The following is an 18,150-nucleotide window of genomic DNA, read 5'->3' as shown; positions in this document are numbered from 1 at the left end:
GGCTTGCCTAAGAAACACACAGCCGGATGTTTACATGCGCACATCTGTACTTACAAGATGGGAGTCTCTCAACAGCTGCTGGATGCATTTGGTGTAGAGGGCGTTCACAGAATCCTGAAGATCAAAGCAAAGTGCATTGAGATAACTAGGCTGGGGGGCTAGGAATAGCCACGCATTTAAAAATACCAGCCAAATCCTACTGGAATAGCAATGGCACTTAGACTTACACACCACTTTACAGCCCTCTCTAAACGGTTTACAGAGTCAGCATATTGTCCTCAACAACCTGGGTCCTCATTTTAACCATTTAAACTGCATTTTAACCAGGGGTGGGCTTCAAAAATTTTAGCAAGGGGTTCTCTGGCCGGTTGCTGGGTGGGTGTGGCCATGGTGGGTGTGGTCTAGTCGGCCTCTTTCCCCATATAGAAGAGATTTTTAAAGAGATTGGAAAAATGTTAATTTAATGCTTTTAATCCTTTTGCCATACACTGTTCAGGATTATTAAATTCACTGGAAATACTAACTATATAGTGTCGCAGGATTTTCCTGTCATGCTCCTTGAAAGTCCTATGGAAAGATGCGATGGCTTTATCAAATTTTTCTGCGTGCCTTCCCAAGAATTCTTTCACGTCTTCCATGTTTTTCAAGGAGTAAGAGTTGGATGTCGTTGAGGACGGTTCTGAAATGGGAAGGAACTTGTCAGCAGACAAAAAAGATCGCTGCTCCCTCCAAGAATCAGAGGAAAATTCACACAGTGAAATTCATAGTAAAGGTAAAGGTAAAAGTTCCCCTCACACATATTCCCTTTCACAAAGCCGAAGAGCCAGCACTGTCCAAAGACGTCTCCGTGGTCATGTGGCCGGCAGGACTAAACGCCAAAGGCGCACGGAACGCTGTTACCTTCCCACCAAGGTGGTTCCTAATTTTCTACTTGCTTTTTTTATGTGCTTTCAAACTGCTAGGTTGGCAGAAGCTGGGACAAGTAACGGGAGCTCACCCCATTACACGGCACTAGGGATTCGAACCGCTGAACTACCAACCTTTCAATCGACAAGCTCAGCGTCTTAGCCACTGAGCCACCGCGTCCCTCGAAACTCATAGATGCAGATATTAAAGGAAGGCTTATAAACTAGGATGGTTTTACTGCCAAACCTGGAGTCTGCTTGTGTTGTGACTTATCCAAAGTCATGGTTTGTGCTTAAACGTGGTTGGTTGATTAAGCCACAAACACAGCAACAAACAAAATTTAGAAACCAAGATGGCGGGGTTCATTCAAGATGCCCAGCCAAAAATTCAACGAAGCCCTATTAGGATTGAATGCAACGGGTGAACTTAGCTGCAGATAAATTGTTCCTCACAAGGGTGTAAAGAGAGTTTAAGTTTCATTCCTGCAGGTTCATTTTTTAAATTTTTTTTTACAATTCCCTTTCAGACTGAAAAAGTAGTTTACTCATGCAGAGAGAGGAGGCGTTCAAAATTGATCAATCATCTATGGTCAATGCTGAGAAAAACTTTTACCTTTATTTTCATTTTTTTCTAGAGGATGAGCTATGCAAAGGATGTTAAAGCTCTCTTCCCTGTCATTATAAAACGTTTCCTCAAAGAGAATAGGTATCGAGCAACGCTGGTTAAATTCACCCCCAAGGACGATCATATTTCCTTGTATAAAGATTTCCTATATAGGGAAAGAGAGACAAAGCAAAAGAAAAATTCAATAACTGAACAGAGCAAACAGTGAAAACACCACCGTAAGCAGCATAACCTGCAGGCTCAGAGGCGCCAACAATATTCCCGAAATAGTATCTACAGATGTCCAAAATTAAATCAAGATTTAAAAATAGCCGAACTTCTACAAGATCATTTGCTCTCATGAAGAGAAATAACTGCTAAAATCTCATTAGATTGTGGTTAAGAAGGTTGAAAATCACTATGGCTATTATACCTAGTTTGCAATTGTTCAGGCAGCCACCGAATGCAGCAAAAGATACCAAAAACACAATCTTTTTTTTGCTTTTGCATGGACCTTCAGAATTCTGCAGCTCAAAAGACTTTAGCTCTGGAAATCACCAGCCGTGGAAATTACCATCCTTACAGACAAAACGTGTCTAGGTAATGCAGCCTAAGCAGATTAATAAATTCTTTAATCAAAACTTGCTAGTTTATCGCATTTCTCAGAGCATCACGAATGAATTTGTTTGCATTTTATTCTACAGGTGAGGCTGCAGAAACATTATCCATCCAAGTCTGAACTGGCTCCCATTATTTCTATCGCCCTTACCTTTCCATTCAAAGTGTGGAAATTGTTGTCTGCTGCTTTAAGGATGTAAGAGTCAAACTGGCAAGCTGAAATGATGCTGTTTGAAAGACTGCCTTTACAAGGTACCAGTATCTAGGGAAAAAGTTAAGACGATGTTACTGCATATACTGCTGGATCCCAAATCCATCACATTTTTGCTAACTACAGTATTAGAAATCAAACTATGGCATAGGATTTCCTGCTTAGCAGAGAGTTGAGCCAGAAGACCTCCAAGGTCCATTCCAACTCTGTTATTTAACTATGAAAAACAAGCAGGGCCTAATCCCCTACTGCTTTATCTCCAATTTTATCAAATATTGAACAAGCAAATAAAAGGCTGAGTGCACGTTCTCCAAGAAGAACTAAGGAATACATATCAATTATTTTTAGATTATCAGTCGACCTTTATTGAGGTCAAAGACCAACATATGTTAGATTTGTGTTTGTCCACCTTAGAATCTTGCAGATGTGGGAACCTCAACTCCCAGAATGGTGAACTGGCTAAGAGAATTCTGGGACTTGAAGTCCACACATCTTCAAGTTGTCAAAGATGAACATAGATTAGATTCAAGGCCGGATTTAGATGAAAAGAGGCCCTAGGCTATTCCACTTATGAGGCCCTTTCACCTATAGTGAAAGTGTAATTTTAATTTTGCTAACAATTTGAATGTAGGCCCCTCTTGATCTTGAGGCCCTAGGCTGAAGCCTAGTTAGCCTATAGGAAAATCCGGCCCTGATTAGATTACATTGTACTGAATCAATCCGAGTGACTTTTAATTGCTCCACGGTGGAGTTGCTAAAGAAGCTTCTCAAATTATTCCAGTCATAGAAGCTATGTTCAACAGCCCTGTGATACCTCAGTTACACACAGGGTCACGTGCCCAGTCCTTTCGCTGTGTAGATCAGACACAAAAGTACCCTTTTGACGTTACAGTGGGAAGTGGTACGTAACTATTTTAAATAAACATGTCCCTAGATCAGTTCCCTTACTGGCCGGGGAATTCTGAGAGTTGAAGTTCACACAGTTGTTAAGGTTGAGAAACATTGTCCTAGATCTGTGATGGCGTGCCACAGGTAGCGCGCGTAGCCGTATCAGTGGGCATGCAAGCTCAGCTCTGGCGTGCATCTGTGCGCCAGCCAGCTGATTTTCACGTCTTCTGGGCCCACCAGAAGTAGGGAAACAGGCTGTTTCCTGCCTCCGGAGGGCCTGGGTAGTGGGGAAGGCCCGTTTTTTTTCTCACCTGGCTCCAGGGCATCTCTAGGAATCTGGGGAGGGCGAAAACAGCCTTCCGCACCACCACCCTCGGCTGACAATTTCCGAGGCCGAAAATACCCCGTTTGACAATTTCCGGTCCCACCGGCTGGGTGTAGAGAATTATGGGTGAGGGCACGCGCGCGAGCGACACCCCCCCCCCCGCACCCTCCTCCTGGCACGCGATGGCAAAAAGGTTAGCCCTCATTGTCCTAGATGAAACATATGCTCACTCTCAGCCCTTCTAGAAGAGAATCTTGGGAGCCATCCTAATCTACTTACCGTTCCACGGAGTTCGGCAACTTTCCTGCAGAGATCCGGTCGTCGTTTCTGCATGGTTAAGTAGAAGGGGTTCCTCAAGAGATCTTCATCATACAGAGCCATAGGTGCCACCAAAATATCCACTCCAGCAGCTTTCTGTAAATTAATCCATAACCCCCAAACCAAAAAACAATCAAATTCAAAGCAACATAATCAAAGAAAATAATTACCAAAATAAGAATTTGCTACTATCTTTTAAAGAAGTTCTTTGTTCTACTATTATGCAGCCTCTGACTTCTTTTATCCAAAATACATTATGCTACAGCAGGTTGTTGGTAGTAGGTAAATATAATGACTTCCTTGAAGCAAATTCAATTGCTCAATTTCAACTGAAATTGTAAGGTTCTTTGGTAATAAGAAGCTCTTGCTTCTGAGATATATTTTTTTCCCCATTTCTCAGTCCATTCTAGAACTTCAGGATTTTCTGGTAATTTCCCAATTTATAATCAGATCCAACTCTTAATATTTTTTTCATTAGTCAAGTTCCTAGGTGTTGCCTCCTACTTCAAAAGTGATCTCCTCCTTTGAGGATTGTACCACTACTGCTTGGTGGCATTCTTGCATTGCCACAGAGAATTATTGTGGCAATTGCTCCACTAACCTGGTACCTACACCGTTTCCTGTAGAAGCTTTCCCATTACAAGAAAATTTTGGTGGATCAGGGTTCCTTCTCTCTTCCTTTCATGGGATAGACTTTGGTTCTAGGTTCTCCAACTTCCTATTCTCATGTCAGCTCTCCCAGATAAACCAGACGGGAAACACAATTAAATGGCCTACTAGAAAGCCCAGAAGCAATTTGCAGAGAACTAAGATCAAGGCACAAAGGAGGGTGAACGAAGTTGTTCCCTGCAAATTGCTTCAGTCAGCGTTCCTCCTTAAATAGGCTAAGAGAGTGGCCAATTAGCCCCAAGCCTTACTCTCGAGGAGGTCTTTTGGCAGCTCTGTGCGCCCGTGTATCAAGAAGAGGCTCCTCCTCTTTGTCCTCTTCACTTAAAGGAGCTTCTGGAGGTTCTGAAGGCCCTGGATGAATCCCTGCCTCTGGCACCACATCTTCTCCAGCCTCCTCACTGTCCGACTCGAGTGCCAGCTGCACAGGCTGCTGGCGCAGCACTACACCAGCCTCCTCGCTGTCCGAATCAGCCACCAGCCGCACAGGCCGCGTACGGGCCACTACACAATAACACAACGGCTCCTTAGCCTTAGAAATGTTGTGCTGCACCCTTGGAATACATGGAAAAAATAGTTTAACCTTCTAAGGGCACCAAAGACAAATTCCTTGTGTGTCCAATCACACTTGGCCAATAAAGAATTCTAATCTATTCTATGAGCTTTCTACACAGAACGAGCTTGACTTGGCAAACATATCATCACAAGCCCTTTGAAGTTTTAGAGCACAAGAAGCACAATATTACAAAATTTCTTGGTCACATGCTGGTTTTCATCACCACACATTCCAATTCTTCATGAGAAGAGTCACAAAAACATCAAGCAGGTTTATTTACGATCAACTGTTCTGGCGTACCTGCCATTACAAACAAGGTTTTGTAACGCACAGCAGCCAAAACATATTCTTTTGGATTTATTTTGAAGCTCCGACTTGGCAGTGGTAATGCAACACGTAAAGCATGATCTATTTTTCCTTCCGTTGACTGGGAACATTTTCCACGGTGACCACGGAAGATAAAACCCACAAAAGAAGTATTATTTTGACCACTGCAAAACTGTGTACCGTGTTTCCCCGAAAATAAGACCCTGTCTATATATTTTTTGAACCCTGAAATAAGCACTTGGCCTTATTTTCGGGGAGGTCTTCAATCAGAACTTTGCTCAGCCAATAAAGTCCAAACGACACATTTGGTTTCACTGAATCAAAAGGGAGAAAAAAATTGCCCTTTAAAACCACAAAGCTATAGCCCCCACCCCCAAGAAAGTTTTCTCCAAGGGAACTTCTGCTCTTTTCGGGAATTTCTAAAATCTCCAACCAATTTGACCCACCCTCCTGCAGCAGAACGACTTCAGTTTGGAGTAGATACACATGGAGCTTTTTCGTTAAATCAACAGTCATTCAAACAGCTGATGAGAGCCAATTAATAAGAGATAACAGATCACCTATTTATTGGAGCTGGAGAAGACAGGGAAGAAACAATGACTCTCCACCAGTTAAAGAGAAGTTGTATAAATATTTTGACCCTGAGCACTCAAGAGTATTTTGCACACTACTTTCTTTAGATTAAAAAGTGGTCATTCGTGCATTCATTAAAAGTGGCAACAACAGGCCAGCTTCTAAGCTCAAACTTTAACTGCAATTAAATCTGGTTAGCAATATAGAGGGAAAATCACTTGTCTGGGAAATTAAAAAAAAAAGAAACTCAACAGAAAATAACTTCTGTGTTGCATGCAAGATTAAATCTAGTTAATCTAGTTCAATATTTGCTAACTTTGGCAATTTTAAGATCTCTGGACGTAAAGTCCCAAAATTCCCTAGCCAGCATGGAGAGTAGTTTGGGAAACTCTGATCTAGTTTCTTCCATGATAATATCAGTTCAGAAGCTATCTACAATACTTGCAAAGTCACTACTGTAAATCTATTTCTCTCAACCTTGGCAGCTTGACTGAAGATATGTAAATCTTCAACTCCCAGAATTCTCCACACATGCCAAAGTTGAGAAACAGTGCCGTAAGCAATAGCTACTTCAATAAATGTGTTTATTGCGCAGCTAACACTGTTATGGCATAGCTTCAAACTTAATTGTCAACATCTCTGCCCAAGGAAGTTAGCTGATAAAATGCAGTACCATGCTATTTACACATACCACAAGCACATGACCTGATACAATTTAGATATTAAGAAGAATCCTTGCATGCTTGTATGTCCACTTGAACAAATTTGAGTTCTTGATATCTACATGCAGTTTACTTCCCAGGAACGTGTGTCCTTTAAAACACCACAGTTTTGACATTATTTCTATCTGCCTAATCAAATCAAACTGGGTACATCAGAAAATGAAATCATTACCCAGATATAATATGCAAAAAATAGAAACTAGGCCAAAATTTTGCAATAAAAATAAACTTAAAAGAGGAACCATAGTACAAGCAAACATCACACTAGGTGATAAAGTTAACGCAGTGTCAACATTTTGCATTTGTAAAAAAGGGTTTTCACTATGCTTGTAATTTGAGCAGAATCCTGAGGAATAACTAAAACCTTGCACTAATATTGTCACTCAAGAGAGCAGAATCCATATTTCAGGCCAAGCACCACTCAGCCTAACACTCACCATGCTTATTAAAAATGGGGATTAAATCATGTGCTACGTGATTGGGCCAAGTTCCTGCAATTTGGGTTATTAGAATCCAGACCTTTTAAGTTCAGTGGGAAAAAATCCAGTGGGATTCCATTAGATCAGTGTTTGTTTGTTTTTTCAGCCTGGGCAACTTTTTAAGTTGTGTGGACTCCAACTCCCAGAATTCCCCAACGAGCCTAAGGATTCTGGGAATTGAAGTCCCACCAAACTTAAATTTGCCCTGGTTTGGAGGTGGGGAAACACTTTTAGATTTAATTGGTTTTAAATATGGGATTTTAAATTTGGGGGTTTTATAATTGAGCCAATTATTTAATAATTTTAAATTATTTTTAAATTTTGTCTGTCTTTGTGCTTTTAATCAGGCTGTATACCGCCCTGAGTCCTTCGGGAGAAGGGCAGTATAGAAATTAAATAAATAAATAAATAAATAAATAAATAAATAAATAAATAAATAAATAATCACTGTACTAAATTAATCTGAGTCTCTTTAGCTGCTCCTGGTGGGAGCTGCTCAAGGAACTTTTTAAAAACATTATTCCCAGTGTACTACTGCAAAACACCACGCTACAGTCATTGAAAGTCACTGAACTCCTATAGCGTTTTACTTCTGAGTAAACTACACGCCATAGGTTCAATGCAGTGGTGAAATCCAGATTTTTTTTACGACCTGTTCCGTGGCTGTGGCTTGGTGAGTAGTGGCAGGGGAAGAATACTGCAAAGTCTCCATTCCCACCCCACTCCAGGGAAGAATACTGCAAAATCCCCATTCTCTCCCCACTCCTGGAGGGAAGGATATTGCAAAATCTCCATTCCCACCCCATTCTGGGGCCCAGCCAGAGGTGGTATTTGCCAGTTCGCCAAACTACTCAAAATTGCCGCTACCGGTTCTCTAGAACCTGTCAATTACCTGCTGGATTTCACCCCTGGTTCAATGAGTGGGAAAAGCCAGGATACCAATTCTGCCTATCTCAGCGTCCCACACCGCAGTTTCCTTCCACATGCAAACTTCCTCGTGCAAACACCCCACCCCCCCCACCCCAACACAAGTTGCCCCATACAGTGGCCACACCAATCTTCCTCCCACCCACCCCCACCCGCCTCTAAAGAGGAAACCGTGGCATGCACAGGAAAAAGGCCCGTGGCGAGCAAACCACCAACCCTCGGATCCACCCCGGGAGAATTCTCCCCGCGTGGAACCAGCCTCAGAATCTCCTCCCCTGTGCGTCTCCTTTGCAAAAAAACGAAGGCGAAAGGCTTGCCAAGTTTTGCTCCTTTGCCCGAGGTGGTTGGAGAGACCCTCCAGCCGCTGGGGAAAGAAAGCCGGACCGCCAAGCTTGCCTTGGAGTAGGGGTCTCCAACCTTGGGCCCTTGAAGCCTGGAGGACTTCAACTCCCAGAATTCCCCAGCAAGGCAAGGCAAGACCCCTGCCTCCAGGCTTCAAGGGCCCAAGGTTGGAGACCCCTGCTCCAAGCAAGGCAAGACCCCTCCCTCCAGGCTTCAAGGGCCCAAGGTTGGAGACCCCTGCTCCAAGCAAGGCAAGACCCCTCCCTCCAGGCTTCAAGGGCCCAAGGTTGGAGACCCCTGCTCCAAGGCAAGGCAAGACCCCTCCCTCCAGGCTTCAAGTGCCCAAGGATGGAGACACCTGCTCCAAGGCCAGCCAAGACCCCTCCTTCCAGGCTTCAAGTGCCCAAGGTTGGAGACCCCTGCTCCAAGCAAGGCAAGACCCCTGCCTCCAGGCTTCAAGTGCCCAAGGTTGGAGACCCCTGCTCCAAGGCAAGGCAAGACCCCTCCCTCCAGGCTTCAAGTGCCCAAGGTTGGAGACCCCTCCTCCAAGCAAGGCAAGACCCCTCCCTCCAGGCTTCAAGTGCCTAAGGTTGGAGACCCCCTACCCTGGAGGACTTTTCAGGCCCCGGATACCCCCCCCATCCCCATCCCCATCCCCATCCCAAAGGCAGCCCCCCCCTCCCCTTGCCGGCGAGGCTTGCTTAAAACTCAGCTCCCGCCGTAGAAGTGGCACCTTTTTTTGGGGGGAGTGGGCAGGGGTCTCCGAGCCATTGCTACGCTCCGGGGAGCAGGGAGGCCTGCAAAGTAAGCAAGCAAGCTTTGGGAAGACTTTGAAGTTCCCAACCGAGCAAGACCCCCTCCTCGTTGGGAGTAAGAGAGAAAGACCCGGAGAGAGGGGTGGGGGGGTGGGAAAGGGGTCTTTCCAGGGAAACCCACCCACCCACCTACCTACCTACGACTCAGCACCCCGCTTTCCTGCAACCCACCCACCTCTCCAAGCCCGGGCCAAGCGGACGCTTACTTTCCTGCGAAGCCCCCGAGCCGGGTCTCCTGTGCGCCCCCTCCCCACGGCGGCAGCAGCAGCAGCAACGGCGGCATCCCCTCCCCTCTTTTTTCTCTCTCCTCTTCCCAGCCTGAGCCCCTTCCCCACTCTTTCCCTTAGGCGGATCCTCCTACCCAGCAAGCGAGCCAATAAACCCGGGCCTTCCTTGTCGCAACCGCCCCGGCTGGCTGGCTGGCTGGCTTAGCCGGCGAAGGTGGAGCTTGGGTGCAGGAGGAGCCGGCAGCAGCAGCAGCAGCGGGGCGTGGAGGGGGGGAGGCAAGCCGATCCAGCGGCAGCAGCAGAAGAAGGAGGCTCCCCCCGGGATGGTCCCGCCGGCACCAGCTGCGCGCTATTTAACCCTAAGCGCTTAAACCGCGCCCGGCCCGGAGCTTGGCCGGGCTTAAAGGAGACTGACCGCTCGCTTGCTGCTTGCCTGTCTGCCTCTCGGAGCTGCTTGGGGCTTGCATTTGATTTGACTTGATTACTTTATTTTATTTTATTTTATTTTATTTTATTTTTTGGTTTGAGTCTCCCCTCCCCGGGGATGCGCGCAGGGCGAGGAAGGTTGCCAAGTGCGGGGAAGGAGGAGAAGGAGGAGGAGGAGGAGAAGAAGAAGGAGAAAGAGAAGGAGGAGGAGGAGAAGAAGGAGAAAAAGAAGGAGAAGGAGGAGAAGAAGGAGAAAAAGGAGAAGGAGGAGAAGAAGGAGGAGGAGAAGAAGAAGAAGGAGGAGGAGGAAGAGGAGGAGGAGAAGGAGGAGGAAGCGCCCCCGGGCTGCAAACGGGGAAGGCAGCGGGGCCAGTCCTCCCGAGCTCCAGCCATGCGCTCCCCGTCCGGCCAAACTTGCTCGGAGCGTTCGGCTTGAGGTTTTTTTTTTTTTTTTTTTTTCCCACCTCCGGGGCTGGATTCTTTTGCGCCATCGCCCGTTATGGCCAGAGAGGAATGCAAAGCGCTTCTGGACGCGCTCAGCAAAGTCACGGCTTGCTACCGGCACTTGGTGCTGACCGTCGGGGGTTCGGCGGATTCGCAGGAGCTCCGCGAGGAGTTGAAAAAAACCCGGCAGAAAGCCCAAGAGTTAGCCGGGGTGACCCGAGCTCAGCTGACGGCTTCCCTGCGGGATAAAACTCTAGCCAAAGAAGAGAGGCCCGAGTTTGAGCGCCTCTGGGTCATCTTCTCCGCCTGCTTGGAGATCTTGGAGAGCGACATGCGACGGGCCCTGGAGCTGGGCCAGGCTTTCCCGCTCCACGTGCCCAAGAAACCGCTCATCCAAACCGGTTTGAGCGGAGGCACCTCAGGAGTGGCAGCCCGGGCTATGAGCGTCCAGAACATGAAATACGAAGCCGAAGCCAACATCGACGTGGTGGACTTGACGGCCCTGGAGCAGGAGATCAACCAGGTGGGCGAGATGATCTACGAGATGGAGATGAAGGTCAACGTGCCCAGGTGGACCGTCGAAGCCAAGCAAGACCCCGGCGCCGAGCTCAATTCCAACGTCAGTGGAGGCGCCTCTTCTGTGGGCGCCGTCTCGGGGGTCGACAACAAAAGCCTTTGCGATCCTAGCAGAGTCCTGGCCGGCATCATTTTCACCGCCGTCCTCTTGATGGCCATCGCCCTGGCGGTGTGTGTGGCCAAGCTCTCCTAAGGCTGGACGGGGGAGAAGTGGTGGGGCAGGGGTCTTCCTTTGCAACTTGGAAGTTTTTACATTTTTTTGGCAATCTTGGATGTTGGGGAGGTACAGGATGGGATCGCCTGAGATGGGTCCCGGTTAGTGGTGGGATTCAGCCGGTTCGCACCACTTCGGGAGAACCGGTTGTTAACTTTCTGAGCAGTTTGGTGAACTGGTTGTTGGAAGACATCATTAGGCCAGAGAACCGGTTGTTAAATTATTTGAATCCCACCACTGGTCCTGGTGTGTGTTTGTTTTTTTAACACTCCGGGACGGTCGATCCAAACAAAAGAGATCTCCCTGGGGATAATAATACAGTATATATTTTCTTTTTTAAAAAAGCCTGCTGGCTGGGCCTTTCACGGTTAATAATGTGCGGGTATTAGAACTTAACCACGGTAGGGGATTTGACGGCTATTTATAGAAGACCGTTCTCGGGAACTGGGACGGAAATATGATTTGTGATTTAAGCTTGGGTTCATGTTTACAAACGGGTCATAATAATAATTCGCATGTGATGTTGTGGACCAGAGGTCAAGATGGGAAAGGGGCATATGTTGGTTTCAATATAAAAGGGGGCATTAACTCTTGAAGCTGGAGGAGTGGGTTATTTTTTTTCCTCCTAAACCAGTGGTTCTCAACCTTTCTAATGCTGCAACCCTTTAATACAGTTCCTCATGTTGTGGTGATCCCCAACCATAAAATTATTCCTAAGACCATTGAAAATATGTGTTTTCCGATGGTCTTAGGTGACCCCTGTGAAAGGGTTGTTCGAACCCCCAAAGGGGTTGCGACCCACAGGTTGAGAACCACTGCCCTAAACCAATGTGCAAGCATGGAGGCACGGAAACTTGTCTTTGTGGAATGAAAGATTGAGCTGAAGTTGTTTCTGTGCGGTATAAAAATCCAGATTTGCAGAAGAAAACTTTCCGCAACATTTAAGAGAAAGATAGGAAGTTATTTTCAGTTCACTACTGCTTCTTGTTTGTTTTGCAGGGGACAGGAGGATTTTTTTTAAAAAAAACACCTTTATCAATGGGTTCTTAGCAGGGCCGGATTTTCCTATAGGCTAACTAGGCTTCAGCCTAGGGCCTCAAGATCAAGAGGGGGCCTCAAGATAAAGAGGGGCCTACATTCAAATTGTTAGCAAAATTAAAATTACACTTTCACTATAGGTGAAAGGGCCTCATAAGTGGAATAGCCTAGGGCCTCTTTTCATCTAAATCCGGCCCTGGTTCTTAGTAACACATTAGCCAATTTTAAACACTTTACACCGTAAGTGTAAATCACTGTTCCCCCTTCGTGAAGTGTACTGCTGTACCGCTGAATCCCATGGAATTCAGTGAGATTTAATTCTCAACATACATCAGATGACAATGTGATTTCTTTCGGCTTAACTTTTTGTGCACCGATGCTGGGATTCGTGTTGTGTTTTTAAAACTAAAATATGACAAGATCTTCAGCCAGTTCAGGATTTTAGACACGGCTTTTTCCTCTGGGTTTAGAGACTTAATCCTAAAGGAATCAATTCTATTTAAACCTCCGGTCTGTTTTCAGATACTGAAAACTCTTCCTTCTAAAACGAGAGAAGTAAGGTTTTAACAATAACTTCTCCGGCGTGCTTATTCATTAATACATGAGAAAACTATGGGACTCTTGAGTAAACTTGTTTCTATAGTTGCATAGATGGAATTAATTTAAAAGATTTACAGCTTGAAAATAGAAGTCAGTCAAGACACAAATTTTAAGATGAACCTAAAATCTCTTGAGTTTGGATGTCATGCCAATTATGATTATTATCTTGATTAATTGAAAAATTATATTAGAGTCCCCGGCGTTACTATATAAAGGTAATCTGGCAGCAAAGAGTAATCCATTGTATGTAGGCTAAATTTGCAGGTCAGCAACGTCTCTTCTACAGGTATAGACTACCTCCAAGTTGCTATGTAATTATTAAGAGACAAACAGGAAAATAAAGTGTCTAAAATTCTGTTTACCAATCTGTTAAACCCATCACATTTTACAGTTGTGCATGGCTTTAGGATCAGTATACTGATCCTATTAAGTTCCTTGCAGTTGGACAGATGCAGGTGATGCTTTATATAAGCTTTAGGAGGCAAATCCCCAGATTCAGTGGGTTAATTTCTAAAAAATTGAGGTTCGTTGAAATGAGTAGCTTTAATTTCTGAAAGCACATTGAGTTCTGAAGCTGAAACCCTATGGGTATCTTTTTAGAAATAAGATCTGTTGACAGGTAGCCCTCGACTTACAATGGAGCCCCAAATTTCTGTTCTTAAGTGAGACATTTGTTAAGTGAGTTTTGCCCCATTTTATGACCTTTCTGGTCACCGTTAAGTGAATCACTGCAATTCATAAATTGGTAACTCAATTTATGTGAGTCTGGTTTTCCAATCGACTTTGCTGGTCAGAAAGTCACGAAAGATGATCCCCTGACCTTGGGAAACGGCAACTGTCATAAATATGAACCAGTTGCCAGACATTGGGTAATTTTGATTACCCGATTATGGGGACACTGCAAAGGTCGTAACTGTGAAAAACGGTCATAAATCACATTTTTTTTCAGGGCTGTAACTTTGGCCGATCACTAAACAAACTGTTGTAAGTCAAGGACTACCTGTATCTAATACGTCAGCTTTTTAGCTCCTGAATCAATATGCAAAAGAACAGGGCCGAAAGGCAAGAAAGACATCAATAATTAAATTTGCACTTTTGAGTGGCTAGCACTAATGGACGCCGTGCGGTCAAAGCCAGCTTCTGCATTTGCAACCAAGCAAATCTTCTAAGTATGTTACCTCAAAAAATAAATAGTCCTGTGTTCAGGAAGCAAGAAAATACTGCATTCCCAGGTACTCTTAAGGCATCAATATATTTTGACGGTTGATTGTAGATATCTGCTTTTAAGGAAGTCCTAGGACAGTGATGGCTAACCTTTTTGCCATCGTGTGCCAAAAGCGTGGGGAGCGCGGGTTGTGTGTGTCGTGCACGTGTGTGCCCACACCCATAATTCTATTCACTTCATTCTCCATGCTCCCCCTGCTTTTGGCATGGTGGGCCTGGTAGGCCCGTTTTTTGCCCTTCCCAGGCTCCAGAGCCTCTCTAGGAGTCTGGGGAGGGCGAAAACGGCCTTCCCCTCCCAGAGGCCCTCCGGAGGCCGGAAACACATGTTTGCCAACTTCGGAAGTCAGCAAGAAGGGAAAAAGACTGTTTCCTGCCTCCGGAGGGTCTCCGGGGGAGGGGGAGAAGGCCATTTTCACTCTCCTCAGGTTCCTAGAGAGCAAAACACGGGCCTTCCCTCACCCCCCGGCCCTCCGGAGGCAGGAAACAGCCTGCTTCCCTACTTCTGGTGGGTCCAGAAAGTCTGAAAATCAGCCCGTGCCGGAGCTGAGCTTGTGTGCCCACCAATATGGCTCCGTGTGACACCTGTGGCACACGTGCCATAGGTTCGCCATCACGGTCCTAGGAGCAGGGCTGGGAGCTACAAGGATGTCAAAACTGTGTATTCCCTTTTGGTGCTAAAGTACCCATCATCTCTTTATTGTAGCATGATTCAAGCGGCTGCTATTGAATTGCTCCCTTTCACCTGAAGAGAACAGTCTTCCTTTCATTGGAAGGACCCACGTTTGCATGTTAACAAGGGCTAGATATTTCTCTTAAATACGTCTCATATTATTTTATGGGAGAACACCCTAGGCTTAAAAGTGCTCTTACATAGGTGCATGCAACACGGTTATAGGCTGTGAGGAAGAAGCCGCAGGATAACAATTGCCTAGCTGGAATGCTCCCGAGACATATTTTTTAATTTGGAATTAAAACAGTTTTTCTTTGCACATTTGAGAACTCGAGTCTAAAAACTTATCAGTATGGATGAAATAGCCGCCTCTCCACTCTTGTTCTACAGGGTTTTGTTTTGCAAACAATCCAGGTTAAAGCCATCAATTCGTCACTGCAAGATGCTTATTTTCCTGAGTTACTTTTATGAAAACCTTTACATTGAGGGAACAGTTCCTAGTTCCAATGAGATTTATTTTCCAAGCAGACCCAGTTAGAAAGGTGCTGTACATCCGTTAACTGTCTCTGCATTGCTTGTTTTTTCCTCTCTTAAGCTATTTCTAAATGACATCTCATCAAGACCTGACACAGGATTTGTCACCATCTGATTAATTAATATCTTCTTTGCTCAGTTCTCATCACATCTGCTCAGCACCACTGACTGTGCGATATGGTTTAGGAATAGTTATCACGTGTGCAAAGCTGAGCAGATAATACTAGGGAAGAAATATCTTCTTATGGGGTGTGTATGTGTGCCAGATTGATCTGTAGGAACCGATGAAATAATCTAAAGCATGATATGCTTCTGTTCATTCATTAAAAAATTGTAGGAAGTCTGTTCACTTTCACCTCTGCTCTAAGGTTCACAAAAGCATCCCATAGTCATTGTCCATGTTTCTTTCTGGAAGAAAATTATCTAGGACTCTCATTTTTAGGCCATACAGAACCAGAAATGTTAGAGCACTGAATTTTTAAAAGACTTTATAAATGTCTGACCAAGGAGGAAGGTGTTCTTTTAGCTAAGTCTTAAAGTCTTCAGACTCTGTATAGATGGTTAAATCATCAGCCCTTACAACCATCACGATTGATTAAAATGTATTTATTTATTTAAGTTTATTTAAAGCCAAGTTGTTTTGCTCTCTTTAAAAAAAAAACATTACCTGTCTTGTGTTTACAGCCATAGGTATTTTCATTGTAACAAAAAGTGTACGTTTTCATTGAAAAAAAACAAAGCAAAATCCCTTTTTAATAGGATTCTTTATTTTAAAAAGTCCAACTCCGCTGTCTTTTACAAGCATGATGAAGTTGAGAATTACGACAGGAGTGTTCATCGAGGAATGACGAACTCTGAATGTTTGGGGTTTTTTAAAAAAATAAGGTTGATTTGTTGCATTCCAACGAATGCTGGGTCCATATTAAAACGATTGTTTCAGTATTCATCTGAAAGTAAGCATTATAAACTGGCATTCCGTGGTTCAAGAGTATTCTTTTATGCTCAGGATAAAACCTATTGCTATTATTTATTTAAAATAAAGCCTCTTCTGTTAACTTGCCAGCCTTTTGAACAGATTGCTTTTAAAGACAAACTCCTAAACATACGTGTGTGTTTTTGTGTGTGTGAACTTCTTTAGCAATACTTACCTTTCACATGTTTTCATAAAGTCATTTGGCAAGAATGCTGAATTATAGGCCCATAAAACTTTTCCTTCGCTATGTTTCTAAACTCACACTGGGACAAAAATGAACTTTTTGCTAAACTCAGATGCAGTGTGCAATAATATCCCAAATGGCCGGTTGTACTTATTAAGGGTTCAAAACTCACTCCCAAATAAGGGGTCCAATTGAAAACTGGCATTAAAAGAAACACTGATCCATTTTACTCTTCGTTTTACACTTTCTCTTGTATTCCAGTAATTACAAATGGAGTTGGATTTTGCTTCACTGCTTAAGGCAAGAGATGGACATTGACATTTCTTTGTCAAGAGTAATAGAGAGTATTCAAGCGAAGCAAACGATACAATTTTGGATATTTAAGGTAGAATACTTGTGAACATCACTTTGGAGAACTGTAGATTCAGTCAAGTAACCAAGGTGTCAACTCGCTCTTGAGTTGCCATAGGCCATGGGGGATAGGAAACTGGTGAAACTGCACAGCAGCCAAAAACAGATGCACATTCCACACTTATCTCCCTCAAGGCTGTATCCCAGGGATACCTACAGCAGTTGAAGGGGAGTGACCTCTACAACCTGCAAAATTGCTCCATTGGTGAATGTGATGTGAATGTGACACACACTGGGGGGAGGGGGGAACAGGGTCATAATTGGAGCACAAATTACGTAGGGTCAGAGCTGGCTTCACCTGGGAACGTGCGGACATGAAGCTCCCAATAAATGACTGGATTTCTTTTGAAGTTTAGCTCAAGACTCATGATTTAATTGGGGCATCCATCAGAACCCTGACACAAGGAGAGAAGCAACCAAGAACTCGGGGGGGGGGGAGAAATCCTAACAGTGAGAGCTATCAACCAATGGAACAACTTGCCTTCAGAAGTTATGCGTGCTCCATCCCTGGAGGCTTTTAGACTGGTAAGCCACTTGTGTCGAATGGTCTTCTGCTCAAGCAGAGGATTGGAGTAGAAGGCCTCTTCCAACTCTGTTCTATGTTCTAAGTATTTATGATGCAGAAGAATGTAACACACTTTCAAACTGTCCTTTGAAAAACTGCAAAGTATTTTGTACATTAAAATCGTGAGCCATGTGATTCCCTTGGATGTAAGCAAAATTACTGATGGTGTGAATGATTTCAGAGTAATCTTTCAGAACTAAACCATGGCATCCGCGTTTCATCATAATTGCTCAGTTTAAACATTTCTTGCTTATGAAACAGCTACAAGATGTACGGTCAACACGAGAATCCAGCTTTTTCACCTATAGTATTTGAAATTATCAAAATGTCTCTTAATATCTATGCTAAAAAATTAAAGAGTCATTTTTCCACACCTAACGGTATGTACTAAATAGGTTTTCTAGCCTTGAAAAACAGACTCCTCATAAAACTGCAATTTACTTTTTGAATATCGGCAAGCCCAGGATAAAGATAATATATATATAATATATAGTATATTATGTGTGTGTGTTTTCTGAGGTTTTCGCGGGTATTTGTATGTAGGTCTTTGGTTATTCGGGTTTTCTCCCGCGTAAAATTGGAGGTGTCTTGGCAATGTTTCGGCGAAGTCTCATTCGTCATCTTCAGGCTGGTGTTCTCGGCTTCGTGCTTCTAGCAGCAATGGGAGCTGATTCTAGCACATTGCTCCTAGAAGCACGAAGCCGAGAACACCAGCCTGAAGATGACGAATGAGACTTCGCCGAAACGTTGCCAAGACACCTCCAATTTTACGCGGGAGAAAACCCGAA

At 44.4% G+C, this 18,150-nt stretch overlaps 2 protein-coding genes across 3 annotated transcripts in view; one reads left to right on the top strand and one right to left on the bottom strand.

Moving 5' to 3' along the window:
• The window catches only part of ANKRD27 (ankyrin repeat domain 27), a 60,073-nt gene that overhangs the window by 40,758 nt on the left and 1,165 nt on the right, over positions 1–18,150 (bottom strand). The window contains exons 1-6 of one of the 2 annotated variants that reach the window (XM_070952783.1): positions 9,483–9,571; positions 3,831–3,965; positions 2,279–2,389; positions 1,519–1,675; positions 525–679; positions 55–114 (exon numbers count right to left, since the gene is read on the bottom strand). In XM_070952783.1, coding sequence (XP_070808884.1) covers positions 55–114; positions 525–679; positions 1,519–1,675; positions 2,279–2,389; positions 3,831–3,932 — 585 coding nt within the window. In that variant the 5' untranslated portion in view covers positions 3,933–3,965; positions 9,483–9,571. Of the gene's footprint in view, positions 1–54; positions 115–524; positions 680–1,518; positions 1,676–2,278; positions 2,390–3,830; positions 3,966–9,482; positions 9,572–18,150 lie in introns of those variants that run through there. The other variant, XM_070952784.1, reaches the window with a different exon arrangement.
• On the top strand, positions 10,429–11,364 carry RGS9BP (regulator of G protein signaling 9 binding protein). The gene has a single exon (XM_070953015.1). The coding sequence runs from the start codon at positions 10,429–10,431 to the stop codon at positions 11,140–11,142; it is 714 nt and encodes a 237-aa protein (XP_070809116.1). The 3' UTR covers positions 11,143–11,364.

The sequence above is a fragment of the Pituophis catenifer genome, unplaced genomic scaffold (assembly GCF_029215685.1).
Source record: "Pituophis catenifer annectens isolate HBS135680 unplaced genomic scaffold, rPitCat1.0.hap2 SCAF_13, whole genome shotgun sequence".
NCBI lineage: Eukaryota > Metazoa > Chordata > Lepidosauria > Squamata > Colubridae > Pituophis > Pituophis catenifer.
The sequence above is the reverse complement of the archived record's forward strand: the minus strand, read 5'-3'. Positions and strand labels throughout refer to the sequence as shown.

Bases quoted from the DNA above. Each gene is read 5' to 3' on its own strand.
- RGS9BP (XM_070953015.1), top strand. From the start codon at position 10,429: ATGGCCAGAGAGGAATGCAAAGCGCTTCTGGACGCGCTCAGCAAAGTC.